At 42.5% G+C, this 16435-nt stretch overlaps 1 protein-coding gene across 3 annotated transcripts in view; it reads left to right on the top strand.

Moving 5' to 3' along the window:
- The first annotated feature begins 6991 nt into the window (after window positions 1-6991).
- Window positions 6992-16435, top strand: part of LOC121911912 (serine/threonine-protein kinase MARK1-like) — a 31644-nt gene continuing 22200 nt past the window's right edge. For 2 of the 3 annotated variants that reach the window (XM_042433855.1, XM_042433854.1), the window contains exons 1-3: window positions 6994-7317; window positions 10097-10297; window positions 15459-15512. In XM_042433855.1, coding sequence (XP_042289789.1) covers window positions 7267-7317; window positions 10097-10297; window positions 15459-15512 — 306 coding nt within the window. In that variant the 5' untranslated portion in view covers window positions 6994-7266. Of the gene's footprint in view, window positions 7318-10096; window positions 10298-15458; window positions 15513-16435 lie in introns of all 3 variants that reach the window. The other variant, XM_042433857.1, reaches the window with a different exon arrangement.

Raw genomic sequence — 16435 nt, 5'->3', positions numbered from 1 at the left:
TTAAATCCAGCATTGTTTACAATCATGTTTGCTAGCTTGCAGTCTTCTTCTTCCTTGCCTTTGTTAATGTATTGTTACGTCTCTATAAGTCCTACCACCATCGACTGTATATAAAGATAGACGTCATGACAGTTCCCCAAAAGTGAGGCCAAAACAATTCGATCACACCCTGGTGGCTGGCTGCAGTATAGGTCATAAATCCCGCCTCCTCCATGTTAGCAAATGGGACATGGGCCAATCTAAAATATCAGAGTGCAAGTCAAATAAATTCTTTCCCCAAAATGGTGTCTGTCATTTTAGGTAGTTCTTATCATGCTGATGTTTGTTCAAGTGCTCATTTTTCTGATAAGTTTGTTTTTAAATAGTTATTTGTCAATATAAAAAGGGTGTGTGACGTCATGATTGACAGCTGTTACAGCCGCTCTCAAACCTCCGTCAGGTGGGACTGCTGAGGGGGCATGTCTCGCGGGCCGTCATCCTGCTGCCCAACTCTATGGCGCAGACTCCAAATGACATCACACAAGCAAGATGGCAGCTGCCGGAAAGGAGATACTTTGGTTTCACTTTTGCATTGCAGCAGGAAGTGGAGACACATTGTTCATATTTATATACAGTCAATGGTTACAACCGCCAACTGTTGATCAATCAAATAATGTGAAACTAGCAACTGTATTGTGTATCGGTGCCTGCATGCTTACACATACAGATGGGTGACAAATTAAAGGAAAAACCAGTACAGGCCTGAATGCTTGACCCCAACAGTTAGGGGATCTGGTGGCTCTGTTATGCTGTGGGGGGCATTTTGCTGGCATTGGTGTCCCCTTGTCCCCGTAAAGGGAAGGGTCACTGCAAATCAATGCAAAGTTGTTCCAAGTCATCACCTTTATCCTATGATGAAACATTTCTATCCTGATGGGAGTGGTCTCTTCCAGGATGACAATGCCCCAATTCACAGGGCATGAGGGGTCATTGAATGGTTTGATGAGTACGAAAACGATGTGAATCATATGCTATAGCCTTCGCAGTCACCAGATCTCAACCCAATTGAACACCTAGGGGAGATATTCCACTGACGTGTTAGACAGCGCTCTCCACCACCATCATCAAAACACCAAATGAGGGAATATCTTTTGGAGGAATGATGTTCCTCAGCCTTGGCATTGATTATACAAGTCTCTGGAACTCTTCTGGAGGGATGAACACCATTCTTGAGAAATATATCAGTCGGACGTCAGTCCAAAATCTCCCATAGGTGTTCAATTGGGTTGAGATCAGGTCACTGCGAAGGCCATAGCATATGATTCACATCATTTTCATAATCATCAAACCATTCAGTGACCCCTCCTGCCCTGTGAATTGTGGCATTGTCATCCTTGGAAGAGCAACTTTGTATTGATTTGCAATGACCCTTCCCTTTAAGGGGACAAGTGGACCCAAACCATGCCAGCAAAATGCCTCCCACAGCATAGCAGAGCAACCAGATCCCCTCACTGTAGGGGTCAAGCATTCGGGTCTGTATCAGTTTTTCCTTTAATTTGTCACCCATCTATATTTGTAAAAATATTGCTCCATAGTGCTACTAGTGGACAAAATCTCCCTATGGTACCTTTAAAAGGGTATTCCAGTAATTTAGGACTTTAGTGAGATGAAAATGGTCAACATTGAAGCAGCAAAGGCTGAGATATCCTGACCTGAAGTCAGGATAGTGAGTCAAGCTTCAAAAACACTGGGTCCTACAATTCCCATAATGCAACTCTCTCCCTCTCTCTCTCTCTCTCTCTCTCTCTCTCTCCCTCTCTCGCTCTCTATGTATGTATATATATATACATATATATACTGCATCAATATGCAATAATAGAGTCTTTCATTAGACCTCTACTGCATGTTAGAACTCTGTATCTTTCAAACTCCATGCCCCCAGTTCATAGCACATGTTTTCTGTCAAAGTCATTAATTTATACAGTACATTCACTCCTCTCAAAGTTGTCCAAGTTTCAATCTAAGGTCTACATCACAAATGTTGTTGAAACTCAAGTAATTAATCACTTCTCACTGAGAAATCACTCACAATCACTTCATAGTGTGCAGGTACTTCATATTCTCCCTGGCCTGTCTTGAGCTCTTGCTGAGTGGGTGTCAGTGACAGAGGTAAGAGGTGTTTTAATGGCGAGAGAGAGTGCATGAAGAGGTGAGAAATGAGTAGTTTATTGGATGGCATTTGAGATCGGAAAGACATAATGGGATGAGGTCACTTGTTAACACTGGCAAAAAGTGCCACACGAGGGTGGCATAACCACACGAGAGCATTCACAGGGACACGCACACACATACGTGCATGCCACTCAAGAAATCACTCCTGAGGTAACAAGAATGTACACACGTCAGACAAATTAGCAGAACCACCCATCCATGTGTGCATGTTTGTGTATGTAAATTGGGAACTCTGCTGGTATGGTATGCTGCCTGGTGCCACTGCATGTGGCTGCTGAACACATGCCAGGTCGTAAACATTTCCTGCCTGGTTCCCAACCACAGATGTCGTTTCAATCAGCCTTCAGTCAGGCTGAAAAATAAATCCTGGAGGTCCATACCTGTGTGATTACATTCTCTAATTATAGTTTGGAGCAGTAACTCTGAGATGACTAAACGAGACGGGCCCTCAGGGTGTTGTGAATGTAATTATATCCTGACAATTAATAGGCCCGTTCCTCAGAGAAGAGTTTGTTATATGATGACATACCTGACCGTTTTTAGCTCGCCGGGGAAGCCTTTGAATTATGACATAATTACAAGGGAAAACATGATATACAAGGATGATAATTATCCCCAAGTACAGTAACAGTAAATGGCATAGCCTTTTATGATACAAGTTCATATCAGGGAAAAAGTTTATATTTCTCCTCAGAGGGCCTGCTCCACAGTGAAGTGTTTATCATTAGCTGCTGGGTCAGGGGAGGAAATACAGTAATCTTGGACCTGGAGTGCATCAGTCAGCTAGTTCTATGAAAATGTGTTTAATGAGAGAAGACTTACCAGTATGCACACACACTAGGTTACTGAAAACAAAAAAAAGAGAGAGGGTGGGCGCTGATGCAAATATAAGATGATAAAAACATCTTCATTTTATGAAAATGACATTGACTTGCTGCCAAGAAATGTACAGTATGTGTTTTATGTTTTCGGTAGTATAAGCCAGTGGAGTGATTTAAGTTGTACAGGATACCCACCTACTCTCCAAAATGTAGCTGCCACAGTGTGAGGGCTAGCCTCTCTGCTCTCTGTAAGTTGAACTGGAAGAAAACTAATCAGGTGCAGAAGATCAATTCAGGTCACATTCATTTATATATCCCACAGGGCTTTAAAATCTTGACAAAATATGACACCCTCTATTTTAGATCCTTGGGTTATGTAAGGGAAATTTGGGAAATAAAAAGGAAAAAACTCATTTTGAATTCTTTAAGGTTCCTGTTGTCCACCCTCACAGATGTTTTCACTTATTTTCTTGATCTTGCCTTACCTATGACAAAGTAAGAAGTCTGCAGGTGTAAATGTATTTAAGTTGTTACCAAAAGGTTTTGGTTCAAATGCTCCGCAGCTCTTGTCCAAAAAGTAAGCTGTCAAAAGGCCAAAGGGATTTTTTACAAGCTGGCATCCCAAAGGTTCTCCGTATTAATGGTTTGTTATTGATGTATAAATCATTTGTAATCCATTTATAAAGTATGGCTTATTAGAAAGTGTTCCAGAGTGATGGGTGAGTCTGTCTGCTGAGCTCTCGTTGGTCTAAAGTTAACCTTAAGCAGGACATAGTTAAAGGGAGATCATCCTAAGGTCAAGGTCATCTTATCAACTTGGAGCCTGAGATCACAGTGGTACAAAAAAAAAATCGAACAAAACATGTTGGAAAGCAACTGTTTTGCAGCTAAATCTCACAACACTCCCGGTTCCACTTCCATCTCTCCCACCCTGTCAGCTCACATCTGCCCTGGAGTTTCAAGCCTTTTCATATTTTCCACTTTCCTGCCATCCCTCCCAATGCAACTTGGGAAAAATCGAGAGAGCGAGTGCACGTGTGCACGCACTGTATGTAGCCTACTGTAGCGTGTGTGGGCGTGAACACATGCATGTGTGACAGCGATGAAGACAGGCAGGTGAGGGGAGGCAAAGGTTGGGTGAAGGCTCTTGACGTGCCAGTCAGTAATACTTTTCCTCGGGTTGAGGTGTGCTCACTGGGAGGGTGTGTGACTGCTGGAAAGCTCTGTAATGAACAGAAGGCTGGCTCCCTGCCTGATCAAATTCCACTGCAGCCTCATATCTATCTTGCCTACCAAAAATGTTCAGCATACCAGTGGGTTTTATTGACTTGTCAGAGCAGACAGCAGAGTGCAAGCTCTGCCTTGTAAGGTGTGCAGTTAACAGGTTTCCAAAGCAGGAATGTCTGCTGAAGACTTCTTTTATTTGTAACACATTTTTGTATTTTTAGCTGAAATTGACGATTGGTGATCAGAACTGCAACATGTGCTGGGAAAGTTGGAACTGCATTTATTCAAATTGTAGCCCAAATGAATGAGACCATAACTCTAATGTGAGCATGCAAAAGTCTACAAAACATCTTCCTTCCTGAATGACCTATGTGCTCACAATATTTCCCACACTTCTGCAGGATGTGTGCAAACATTTTACTGAGTGGAAAGCGTGGCTGGACTTTCACTGGTGAAACTGAGTCAGGCAAAAAGAGCTGTGGTAAACTGCCAGTGCTGACAGATGCTACTCCGCTATCTGTCTCATAATGAATTTAGCTAACCCCCCCCCTCTCTGTCTTTCTACTCTTTCCTCTCACCCCCCGTCCTACAAATACAGTTAACTGCATGACCATCCGCGATGAATGGCTGTTAACAGCTGTCTGTTTTTTGATGGTTGCCTGTGAGAGCATGTAATTGCATTTGGCCCTGGGTGTACATGCACTCATTAAACCAGTGTCAGTGCCCATTACATTCCACAGCAGTGCAACTCAGGTACAGAATGCAAATCTCAGGCGCAAACAATGCGTCAGCACTGACGAAAGAGAATCCTGAAGGCGTCAGCTCAAAACAAGACCATGGGAGAGGTTTACCATTCCAAGTACACGTCAGTCATTCTGATAAACACAAATAACAAATGGAATTCATTTTATTTCATTGTGTGACTGTATAAATTCTCACACACACACACACAAAACTAGGAAAATCTTATCAAATCTAAAATAGATACAAGCAAAACACAGCCAAATATCTCACTATTAAAAGGATGTGTATTGCTGGAATAATTTAGCTGGTCCCAGTTGTTAGGGCTCAGAGGGGATAAGATCTGCTATGTTGGGATCCAATCCATCCTGGGATCAGATGCAGAATTCCAAAAATGCCCTTCTACATGCCAAGATTCAGTGTTGGACCCGTTTTGTTTTGTTGAACTATCTTATCTCTTTGCATATTGTTCTGGTTTCTCTAACTAAGAACATTATGAAGACAAAACATTTCTCAATGAAATTTATTTGAGCACTGACCCTGACTCTGCAGATGGGAAAGGCGGGGCGGTCTTTCTGATCTGGTGTTATGGGACTGAGTTTGTAGTTGGTGAAAAATAAACTACAGATTCCTCAAAGCCATAAACACAGACCTAATGTTCTCAGTGGCTTTCAGGTCCTATATCCATCAGTTATTGTGATACGTTATGTCATGCTGTGTCTATTGTTATGGTTGGGGCCTCTCTGCTGTGTGAGACAAACCATCAGTCATGTAACACCCAGGAAGGTGCACTGTCTGTCTGGATCCCACAATAATACTGCAGACACAAAGAAGACGAGACATCTCAGACGAGAGACTCAGCAATGAACATAAACTCTTGTTGCACCGCTTGTTCCTCATCACAATACAACACGTCAGTGCATTCATGATTTATGAGAAGGAAGATAAGAGCTGAATGTAATTCAAGGAATAAGATGAGCGATGGCGTTATTTGTCCGGGCCCCACATGTGGAAAACTACAGATGTGCAGCATATTGCAGGTGCAGCGTGACACCTAGTGGACAAAGTGCGCACGCACACCTCCGTGCATATTTAATCATCACCACACCCAGAAATACCCAAGTAATGATTTATGGATGAGATATGCAAAATCTGTCTCCTATTAGCAGCCAGTTTTTTTGTTCCCACCTCACTCAGGAAAATTACACTTATTGTAATATTATCAGTGATGACTAGAGGAACAACAGGGGGTGTAATGCTGTTATGATCCAACAGATGGCAAAGTCTGTCCAGTTTACTGTGACACACACACAGGCCTTACCCTTGAACTAGGCCTCTCTGGACAGTGTTTACCACATTGTAATATTCAAGCAACACAGGAACAAATAAATCAAAATCACTGAACTATTAGACCATAACCATCCATTAAACCATTAAGGTTAAACTAAGGAGTTGACACAAATCACAAAAGCATCATTAAAAACATAAATAAAATAAATAGGGCGTTTTACTTGTATTTTTTCCAGCCTTAATTGAATATTTTATCCAGTTATACTGCAAAACATCTGTATGCTCTTAATGTGTTGCATGATGAAACATTACTGTACCATTTCCAGGCTAATAATATATCCTCAGGTTGTAATATGGCCCGGTTTGGCAAGCTGTACACTCCCAATGTTGGATCTGGTTTAAATCGGATCTACAATGTTCCAACTGTGTGCTTAACTGTTTTCTGGTGACTTGAATAATGAGCTATAAAGAGGAGACAAAGAGAGTGTATGTGTATGAGACAGAGAGAGAGAGAGAGGGCGAGAGAGAGATCCCTCCATCCTTCCTGGTGGGAGGTTTGAGATGCGCTGCGCAGACCCATCCGCTACCGACGCATCTTCCTGGCCTGCCCCCCTCTCTCTCTCCTTCTCTCTCCCTCTCTCTCTCTCTCTCTCTCTCTCTCTCTCTCTCTCTCTCTCTCTCTCTCTCTCTCTCTCTCTCTCTCTCTCTCCCTCCCTCCCTCCCCCCCTCTCTCTCAGTCTCTCTTTCCTCCTTTTCTGTCTGCCACTAGCCTACCTGAAGGGAAGTGCACAAAGCCAATAAAAAAATCTGGCGTGTCGGCTGGGGCCCTGTGCGCGCTATGCTGCGGTAAAAGGCCGCTGTCTGCGGTGTTTCCAGGGGATGTAGAGAGGGGACAGAGGCACCGACGGACCGCGCCGTGTCTGCTCTGCTCTGCCCAGCCCCGCTGCATCGCTGAGCGGCCTGCGAAGCACACAAGATGTCGACCAGAACGCCATTGCCCACGGTGAACGAGCGGGACACCGAGAATGTAAGTGCTGTAATTCAGAGACAGCAGTGTGATACTGGACGTGGGAGCGGAATAATAATGACCGGGGGATCTGGGTAGCCTATATTTTGCGCACTGCTCGGTGCAGGTTTATGGCAGCGGTGTTAAAGTGTTGCAGAGCGACTCGACCAATGAGCACTCCCGGTTTTTTCCCCCCTTCTTCCCTCTGAAGGGAATTAAAGCATGGAGCCTAGAATAACCTAGAATAAAGGTGCAGTTTGATTCTGTCTGTCCCAGTTTCGGAACACAATAAGGCTGGCCTAAACAACGCACTGCGTCAGTATGCTGGTTTTAATGGCACATGCGAAGCTTGAATGTTAACATTGAGACTTAATCGGTGCCTTTATGTGGCCTGTGAGAAAATGGTGTTGCTCCACTCGTGCAACTGGGGGTATTTTCTGGTCCACAACGTCAATATTTAGGGAGGGTGGGGGAGGATGTTGCCCTACTTTTCAATGGCAACCGCTTCGTAGCATCGCAATGTGACATCCATCACCTATTGGGCCCTGTTGTAACTGCACGCTCAGTGCTGTTGAGGAGGAGGAGGAGGAGGGTGTTATTATTCACCATTCCGCTGCCACGACACTGATGAAGCAGCAATCAGGCATATATTTATTAACAAGGCACAGAAATGGGTTAAAGCGCTGGAGGTTTCTCATTGACCGTGTGAAGGAATGTTTATGACCGACCACACCAACCCCACGCAAGCGCACAAAGAGCACAGCATTATACTGAAAAATACCTCTTTTGAGATCAGTCCAGATGAGGACTGTTGTATGCTGACAGGCTCTGACATATCTAGGTTTGTCTGATTTTTTTTTTCCTGGAAACAAGACGAGACACAGACTAAAGCCTCCTTGTGTTATATTGTGTTACAAGCAGTGGAAATAGCTGGAAGCAGTATTTGAAAGGTTATTCAAATGTCTCCATTTATAAGAACACATGTATCTGGAATACCAGGAATACATTTCAGGTGATAAAATTCAAATTTAACATACCCCAATGTTAGCTTAACATGATGATACCAGCTATCTGAGTATTCTCTGCCAGTGTTCAGTAATGCATTGTGCTTAAGGGAGTGTTAATGTAACTGTCTCACAGTCTAATGTGGCTGTAGGTCTGACAGACATAGACATAGACTGCTAGGCGGCTATTTAAGCACTGCCTCAGCAGCACTGGCAGTAGCCAGCCAGCCTAGCCTGCCTCTGTTGGTCTCCAGCATGCAGCCTCAGGGCCCACTAGCAGCTGAACTGCATTGCATAACAGCTTATTACTCAGAGAGACGAGTGGCTTTTAGTGCAGCAAAATAGAAGAAACTCTCTCCTGGCTTTCTTATTTTTATGTGTGTATGTGTGTGTGTCTGCGCAGGTGTCAGTTATTTTTTAATGTCTGGCCTCCCTGAAGACATAACGTCAGTATGTGCTTGCATCTTTGTGTGTGGTAGGGAGTCAATGGATGGGCGAGTGAAACAAACTTTGTGTATTAATCAAGCATTAGTGCTTCAAATCACCTCCCTGCCCTGATGCTCCTCGGTTCATTTAGACAATCTGGAGCCTTGCTGAGTGTACGTTTGTGTGTCCAGTCATGCACATGTGCCATATAGATCAGATCTAAAACTGAAGTAAAGAATTGAAATCCCTTAAGTCTGGACCAGCTGCATACTGTATATATGAAAGGCAAGCTACACAGATTGCTTTGTCATGGAGCTCTGAGAGTGTGCTGGTGCATTAGAAACGAGGGTGCTAACTTTGACTGGCATTCAATCAAAATTTCTCCTTGCTCACCTTTTTCTCTCCCTGTCACACACACACACACACACACACACACACACAGGCACACACACACACTCTGTGACAGTGGGGAGTGTTTGAATCCTGCAGTGTAGCTCTCCTTCTGTCAGGATGTAGGCTAGCTGAGGTGATGCGCACCCTGCAGGGTGTAGCGTTTCCCTGATGAAACAGGAGCAGTGGAGCCTGGGTAACCAGACCAAGGCTTTATTCTCTGGCTGGGCGTGGTGCTCAGGAGCAGAGGATCATGGGATCTATGACCTGGACTGACATTAGCAGCTGTTGTAGAGGAGAGAGAACAGACCAGCAGAGACGGTGCATAGCCTGTGCCAGCACTGTACTTACAGCAAGCTGTTCCTAATTCACCTTCACATGCCATATCACAGGGACACTTGTTGTTATCCGTTTTGACCGTGGAGCCACTAACATTGTTATAACTCTTGTTATAACACTTGACTCTGTGCTGGACAAAGACACAAAGTTCAAGGAGTTCACTTTCTTTTGTTATCGAATCTTGTCTTGTTGATGATAAGGTCTTTAGGTTAGGAGGTTAAGGTGTCACAGAGGGAGAGGAGGGAACCTGATTCTCTCACACATTATTCCTCATTGGGCTTGGATACAGGGCACTACTTTGTGTATGTACATGTATATATGTTCAGGCACACATATACACATGCACCCATGCACACGTAGAACATTAGATCCCCTTCTTGGACCTGAAACTCAGCTAATGGGTTCATCTCTGATTGCTGAGGGAATATCCCAGCTTTGGCACACACAAACCTCCACTGCAGCACTCTGCTGCATCATCTATATGTGCAGCCTATATAGCACGAGGAAGGGTCCTCTTGGAGTGTGCAAAAAAGCCAGAGAGGTTCAGAGATTTGTAGTATTGGTGTCTACTGTATATAAATTAATGTTCCAGGTTGGGAATGAGGATGTTGCTGATTTCCACTCGTATGGCTTTTCCGCAGCACTCGTCAGTGGATGGCTTTGTTGAACCCCCAGCTCCCCCGACAAAGTCTGCAAGTCGCCACAGCCTGCCGCGATGTCGCAACTCTTTCACCTCCACGGAGGAGCACCCCCACATTGGTAATTACCGCCTCCTCAAGACCATTGGGAAGGGGAATTTCGCCAAGGTGAAGCTGGCACGACATGTCCTGACTGGACGAGAGGTGAGAGAAGTTTGATTTGTATTTATTAGTCATTTAGGCATTGTTCTATTGTTCTTTTGTTCATATATGATACTTTCTTTATCCCAAAACCTACAATGGCAGCCTCAGTCTTTAAAGACTTAATCTGCTACCTAAATCTATCCCTAGAATTACAAGTTTATGCATCCAACAGAGCGACCAGACTGTAATTAAAGGACCATATTTATTTGCTGAATAATGAATTCTTTTTTTACTAAAAGATTATATTTGAATAGCTATTATATATATATGTATATATGAAAGCTTGATTTTCTTTAAGTTAAACCCAGTTTTTTGGCCTGTTGGGTCTCCTGTCATGTCGTTCTTGACCATGTTCACACCATCCTGATCTGTTCAGGTCGAGCTTTCTCTTTCTGTCTATCTCACACACGTACACACTCACAAACACACGCTCCTACACTGCTGGCCTGTCAAAGTGATAGATGCTTTGCTTTGGTGTGTCTGTAATTAAAGCCTCTGTTTCCCTAAGGAGAAAACAATGACCTGCGATCTGTTCACTGTCTTTCACTCAGCAGGACCCACAGCACTCACTGACAGCTCTAATGGACCTCAAACATCCTCTCATGTCTATTTCTTAGCCACTTGCATCCTTTAATCCTCCAAGTTTCATTGAGTATTTGGTCATATCAGAGTATTCAAGGCATAAATATTCTCCCAGGTCCAAGCGGTAAAAGTTTGATCCATCCGGCGTCCTTTAATGCTAATGTTAAACAGGCGTATTGGGTATGCTACCCGGTGTTTGCAGAGAAGGTCAGACGCTGCTTTGTGTGCCCGAGTGCCTTTGCTGGCTCATCAGAATGCAAAGACATGGATCAGAGTGAGAGAGAGAGAGAGAACAGGTGGAAAGAACACAGCCACACTAAAACTGATGCTATCTTAACGTGAGTCCAGTGAGAATGCAACCAGCACAGATTCAGCTCACAGCTAGAATGAAAAAAAGTTTCACCCTGTAGAAAAATATCAAAAAGAGCCCTGTGGAGAAAAAAAGGTGAGGAGACAGAACAGCATTGCTTCTACATGACAGAGTGTCCTCTATCTGCTGAAGAGGGTCACTACAGGATGTGGACACACATCAAACACACATATCAAACACACACACACACACACACACACACACACACACACACACATACACACACACACACACACTCTCAGCTCCACAGATGGAAACTCTGCCATATGCCCTCATCTCCTATCCACCAGGGTGGGGCGATGATACAATATTATTCTTAATCATTTTATCAATTTAATTTGTCAAATTTAAGTGAAATCATAAATATCTCATTAATTATCTACATAAATATCTTAATGACATGACAATATCATGTTATCATTTTACAAAATTTGGTTTTATAAATTAATTATTGCAACAAAGAAGCAAGAAATAGTTTTGTTTTACACATGAAGAGTTTTATCTGGTGCAATGCATAACAGTGAAACAGAGTTCATTGCTTTGAAAGTGAATGAGATTATTTTATATGTGATTTTGAGCACATTTGCCATATTTATGATATATATATAAAACCTGACATACTTTGTTGGCCAAGTATGTCGACACATAAAAGGAATTTGACTCCAGCTTTCAGTAACTCTCATTATACTCACACATGCTACAGAGAACAAACGAACTGAAAGAACCAAATATAGACATACAGCTTAACAAAGAAAAAGCAAACAAAAAAATACAGCTATTAAGTAGCAAGTATGATAATTGATACATGGATAAAACTCAAGTCTAGTCAAGTTGATTTTATTTATATAGCCCAAAATCACAGATTTACAATTATATTATTATACAATACCCTCAATCATTAGACCCTTGATTATGATAAGAAAAAACTCCACAAAATAAACCTTTAATGATAAAATAAGAACAAATCCTTCCCTCCTCCAGGACAGACAGACATGCAGCAGATGTCATTACATAAACAGAGGAGTAGACAGGAGTAGGAATAGTGAAATTACAATGTGGAGAACCAAATCCCATTGTTTTGCATAGAAACTGTGCTATACAAATACTGTAAGACTGCATGGCTGTGTAAAGAATACCGGAACAAATATTGTATGAGTAATACTGTATATACAAAGCTAGTTCATGTGTATCTATTGATGGATATAGTATATGTACAGCATATAGTCTGCTTAATCTGATAATGAAAGGATTTTATGTGGATTCTTTGTGTATTCTAGTATTAATATTGTGATATTGATTGAGCATATCACCCTGCTCTGCTACCTACCCAACAACAGCAACGTCTGTCGTCTGTTTGTATGACATATGATCTTATACTCTGCTATAAGGCTTCCCTTTAGAACACAGAGATCATGACCCTGTGGTTTGTTAAAAAGAAAGAGCTCAGAGGGAAATAAAATCACAGAGGAACGTGTAAAGCATTTCAGCATCGCAAGTGATGCTATGACTAAGATTCCCCTCCACGTCCTCTATCTGAACATTCACCTGTACGCGTTTTATATGCATGCACCATCACATGACCTGCATACGGTGCGGAGCATATGGCCCGCGTGTTACAAATGCGCTGAATAATTAACGGTGATGCACGTAGCCCTTCTGTCACTGTGGAACGGAATTATTCAATCCATTAGAAAGAAACATACACACACATGCAGACATTTATCAAATCTCTCAATTTGAGAAGAAGAAGGGAAATATGTTTACAGTGTAGAGCAGAGGAAATGTAATGAATCTCTCTGACTCATGCGGAGGGAATAGTGGAAGTTGGAACAATAGAGTGACACATGAGGACACCTGGAAACACACAGCGGTACGCATACACACACTCACATATACATACACGCTCATACATGCCTCCGCCCGAGTAGTCCATGACAGGAGGAAGCAGAGAGGAGGGGAGCGAGGTCCGTCTGTGCACCTGCCCACCTAAGAAAGGCTGCAAATAGACACCACCTGCGTACTGCGTGTGTCTACACACAGCGAGCCTTCACTCTGCTTTCTCTTCTCCCTGTTAGACTCTGCTCCTTTCACAGCATCGATGTCATTATGGACCGCAGTTTCCAGGTTCAGATTAAATCAAATGTCCCAGCATCTTGTAGATTTTAGGGAAACCCTGCTCGGGATTAAATAACCTGCATTTTCTCCAACATGACTCAGCATTTTGCCTTCTGGTTTTCCCCTTAGCAGGCTTCTTGGGATTAGAGTCTGAGTCTGCATCCACTGAAGCATGCTTATTAAGCACTCCTAAGGCCCAGAGTCACACTATTGCTGTTTTTATAAATTGCAATTAAGGCTTTTATGGTATCATTCATCTCCTGCGGAAAATTTTCACCCTCCTCCCTTCTACAGAAAGATCAGTGATGAAAGATAAAACCTCTGTGTCAGAATCTCATTTTGGGAATTCCCAACCCCAAGACAAAATGAGCCTAGTTTACTCAGTTCTTGAATGTGGTGTTGATACAGTTTTCCCACATTGCAGCACATGTTTGAGATAGAGGAACTGCTTACATTTGTAATTTTAACATTGCATTTACATTGTAGGTGTTGTTGACCACTAGGCCACTATGACGCCCCGTTGGAGTGATTAACTTTGTTTATTTAGTTGCAAAATGTTCAATCTGGTTCCCCACTGGTGTTCCAATTCATATGATATACTATGACTATAAAATATGTAATTTACACTTATTGAGTACCTAGTTTATTACATATCATAAATAATTCACAGTGGAATATTTGGGCAGTTTGAAAACAAATTATAAATCTGTGCTGGTTCATACAAAGAGAAAATAATAAAGGGTATGCACTGATTTGACATCAATCAAGCTGTATCTTTGAATGCTATCGACTCAAATTTTTGAAACTTTACAAATAGAAAAAATGTTTTTCCAATAATTTAGCACCGTGTTTGTTTATTTTTTGTTATGCATTCTGGTGTTTTTTTGATCACAGGTCACTTCTTCTCATTAAAACACTTAAAACGCAGTGAAAACCAGTATGTAGCCCCTTTCAATGAAACTGCGTTGCTAGAAAACAGCTTGCATCTCATTTCCTGTATGCTGTTGACATTTACAAACCGCAACAGAGAATAAACACAAACACATTTGAAACTCTGTTAAATGGTCTGTTAGCTCACAGCTGAAGAGTCTAAATTCCCCTTGAGGCCCAAAGAGGCCTCACTGCTCCAAAGTGGTTTGAACCAACCAACCAGCAACCAAATAACAGTGCCATCCTCAGAGCCCTGCGCTCTCTATAGTGTGGCTGAAAAAGATTGTGTGGTTCACCTTTTGGTGAGACTCGGCTTGCCAGAACAAGTTGCGTTCACATTTATCCTGTCATTTTTAAGTAATAAAACTGTGTAATTATCGTTGGAGTGAATCATGCATGTATTGCTATGACAAAGAAGCCTTGTGTATCTTTACAGTGTAATTACATTACATTGTAAAAACTGCTCTGTCGATCACTCATTGCATAATGTATGAGTTTACTGGTGAGTCTGCAGTATGGCTGAGTGAGGCTCTAGTGGCTTTGTGAAAGCTGCTGAGCTCTCAGAAAATGAAGGGGAGCAGGTCTGTTTCAGTCTGCACTTTGGGGTGATTATTAAGATGGATGGATCATCAGACTGCTGCCTAGCAAGATCTGCAGAGCCAACAGTAGATCACCGACCTGCAGAGTCATATATACTAACACAGTCCTGGCAACCACACAGGAACACTTTACTTACTTGCAGTTCTCCGTCTGTCTGCCTCGAGACTGTGTGTGTGTGTGTGGATGCATTTACATTCAGTTTCATATTCATTATCAAGAACAAATGAACAAATATTTCTTTTTTTTTTAAATCTCTGCTTCATCAATCAAAGTCTCATCTCTTCACAAACGGCTAAACAGAAGTGCTTTAAGGTGTGTTCAGACTGAACTCACCCATTCAGCTGTGACATGTTTTGACAAAGCTGCCTCACAGCAGAATGGTGAAATAATGAGGAGAGTTCATTTGAACGCAGGCTTTCACTTTACAACCAAAACAAAAATACAAATCTAAGCATTAGTTCTGACATCTCGGTTATCTTTTATCTCCTCTCCTCGCTCTCTCTCTCTCTCTCTCTCTCTGTCCCTCTCTTCTCCTGTCTTTGTCTTCCTGTCTTGTCTCCCTAGGTGGCGGTGAAGATTATAGACAAAACCCAGTTGAATCCCACCAGTCTACAGAAGGTGAGTTGTGTCGGCATTTTACAGCCACATGGTAACATTAACGGTTGCAGTGTTCCTGGCTTTTCCATTAGTCATTCTTCAGTTCTTGCTACCCTGCTTCTTTACTCTTTGAACTCAGGATGTGCTGTTTTACATAATGTAATCAGATGTAGTCAGGAGAGACCACAATGGTTGTTTAATCTCCAGCCCCCCCCCCCCCCCCCCCAACACACACACTCTTGACTCTGTTGGTTTGTGGTTAGGAGCAGCTAAAAATACCCCTGCCTGCCTGTTTGTCACTTACCCCTGTCTAGCAGTCATAACCAATTACAACGAAGGGTTTGGGACCGTTTCCTGATTACTGAGTCCAAATCCAGCTCTTTCTGCTCATTAAACCAACACACGCACACACGCACATTCAAACACACACAATCCTCATAGCAGATTAGACCATGTGGAAGGAAAGCAGGCGCTGCTACAGTGTGAGCCAGAATCACCTACTTTGTGTTTTATATCTAAAAATATTGCAGCTGACTGACATGAATTATTTTCATGGTCATGACATAATCGTAGCATTGCTACTCTTTTTAATTTTAGTGTTTTGTAAAAGATGAGCAAATTGCTAAGCAACGCCGTGGTGACTCATTATAATAATGGACCATTATAACCACCACACCTACATAAACGGCAGTTGATGTCTTGATGGATCTCTGGGCCTCTATCTCGCTTTGACTCATCAGGGTTAGAAAATATTTGCAGCTGCAAGCACCTTAATGACTAAATAATAACAACAATTAGCTTCCCAAAACGTCTGCCATCTCATATAGGTCTGAATGAGTTTTACTGGCGGAGGCTAATCAGCAGGGTTTGATTAACTGTATTGGGCTACTATGAGACCAAATTTGTCTCTTGGCTGAAATCCTGCTTGCAGATGAAATCCTGCT

The sequence above is a fragment of the Thunnus maccoyii genome, chromosome 14 (assembly GCF_910596095.1).
Source record: "Thunnus maccoyii chromosome 14, fThuMac1.1, whole genome shotgun sequence".
NCBI lineage: Eukaryota > Metazoa > Chordata > Actinopteri > Scombriformes > Scombridae > Thunnus > Thunnus maccoyii.
The sequence above is the reverse complement of the archived record's forward strand: the minus strand, read 5'-3'. Positions and strand labels throughout refer to the sequence as shown.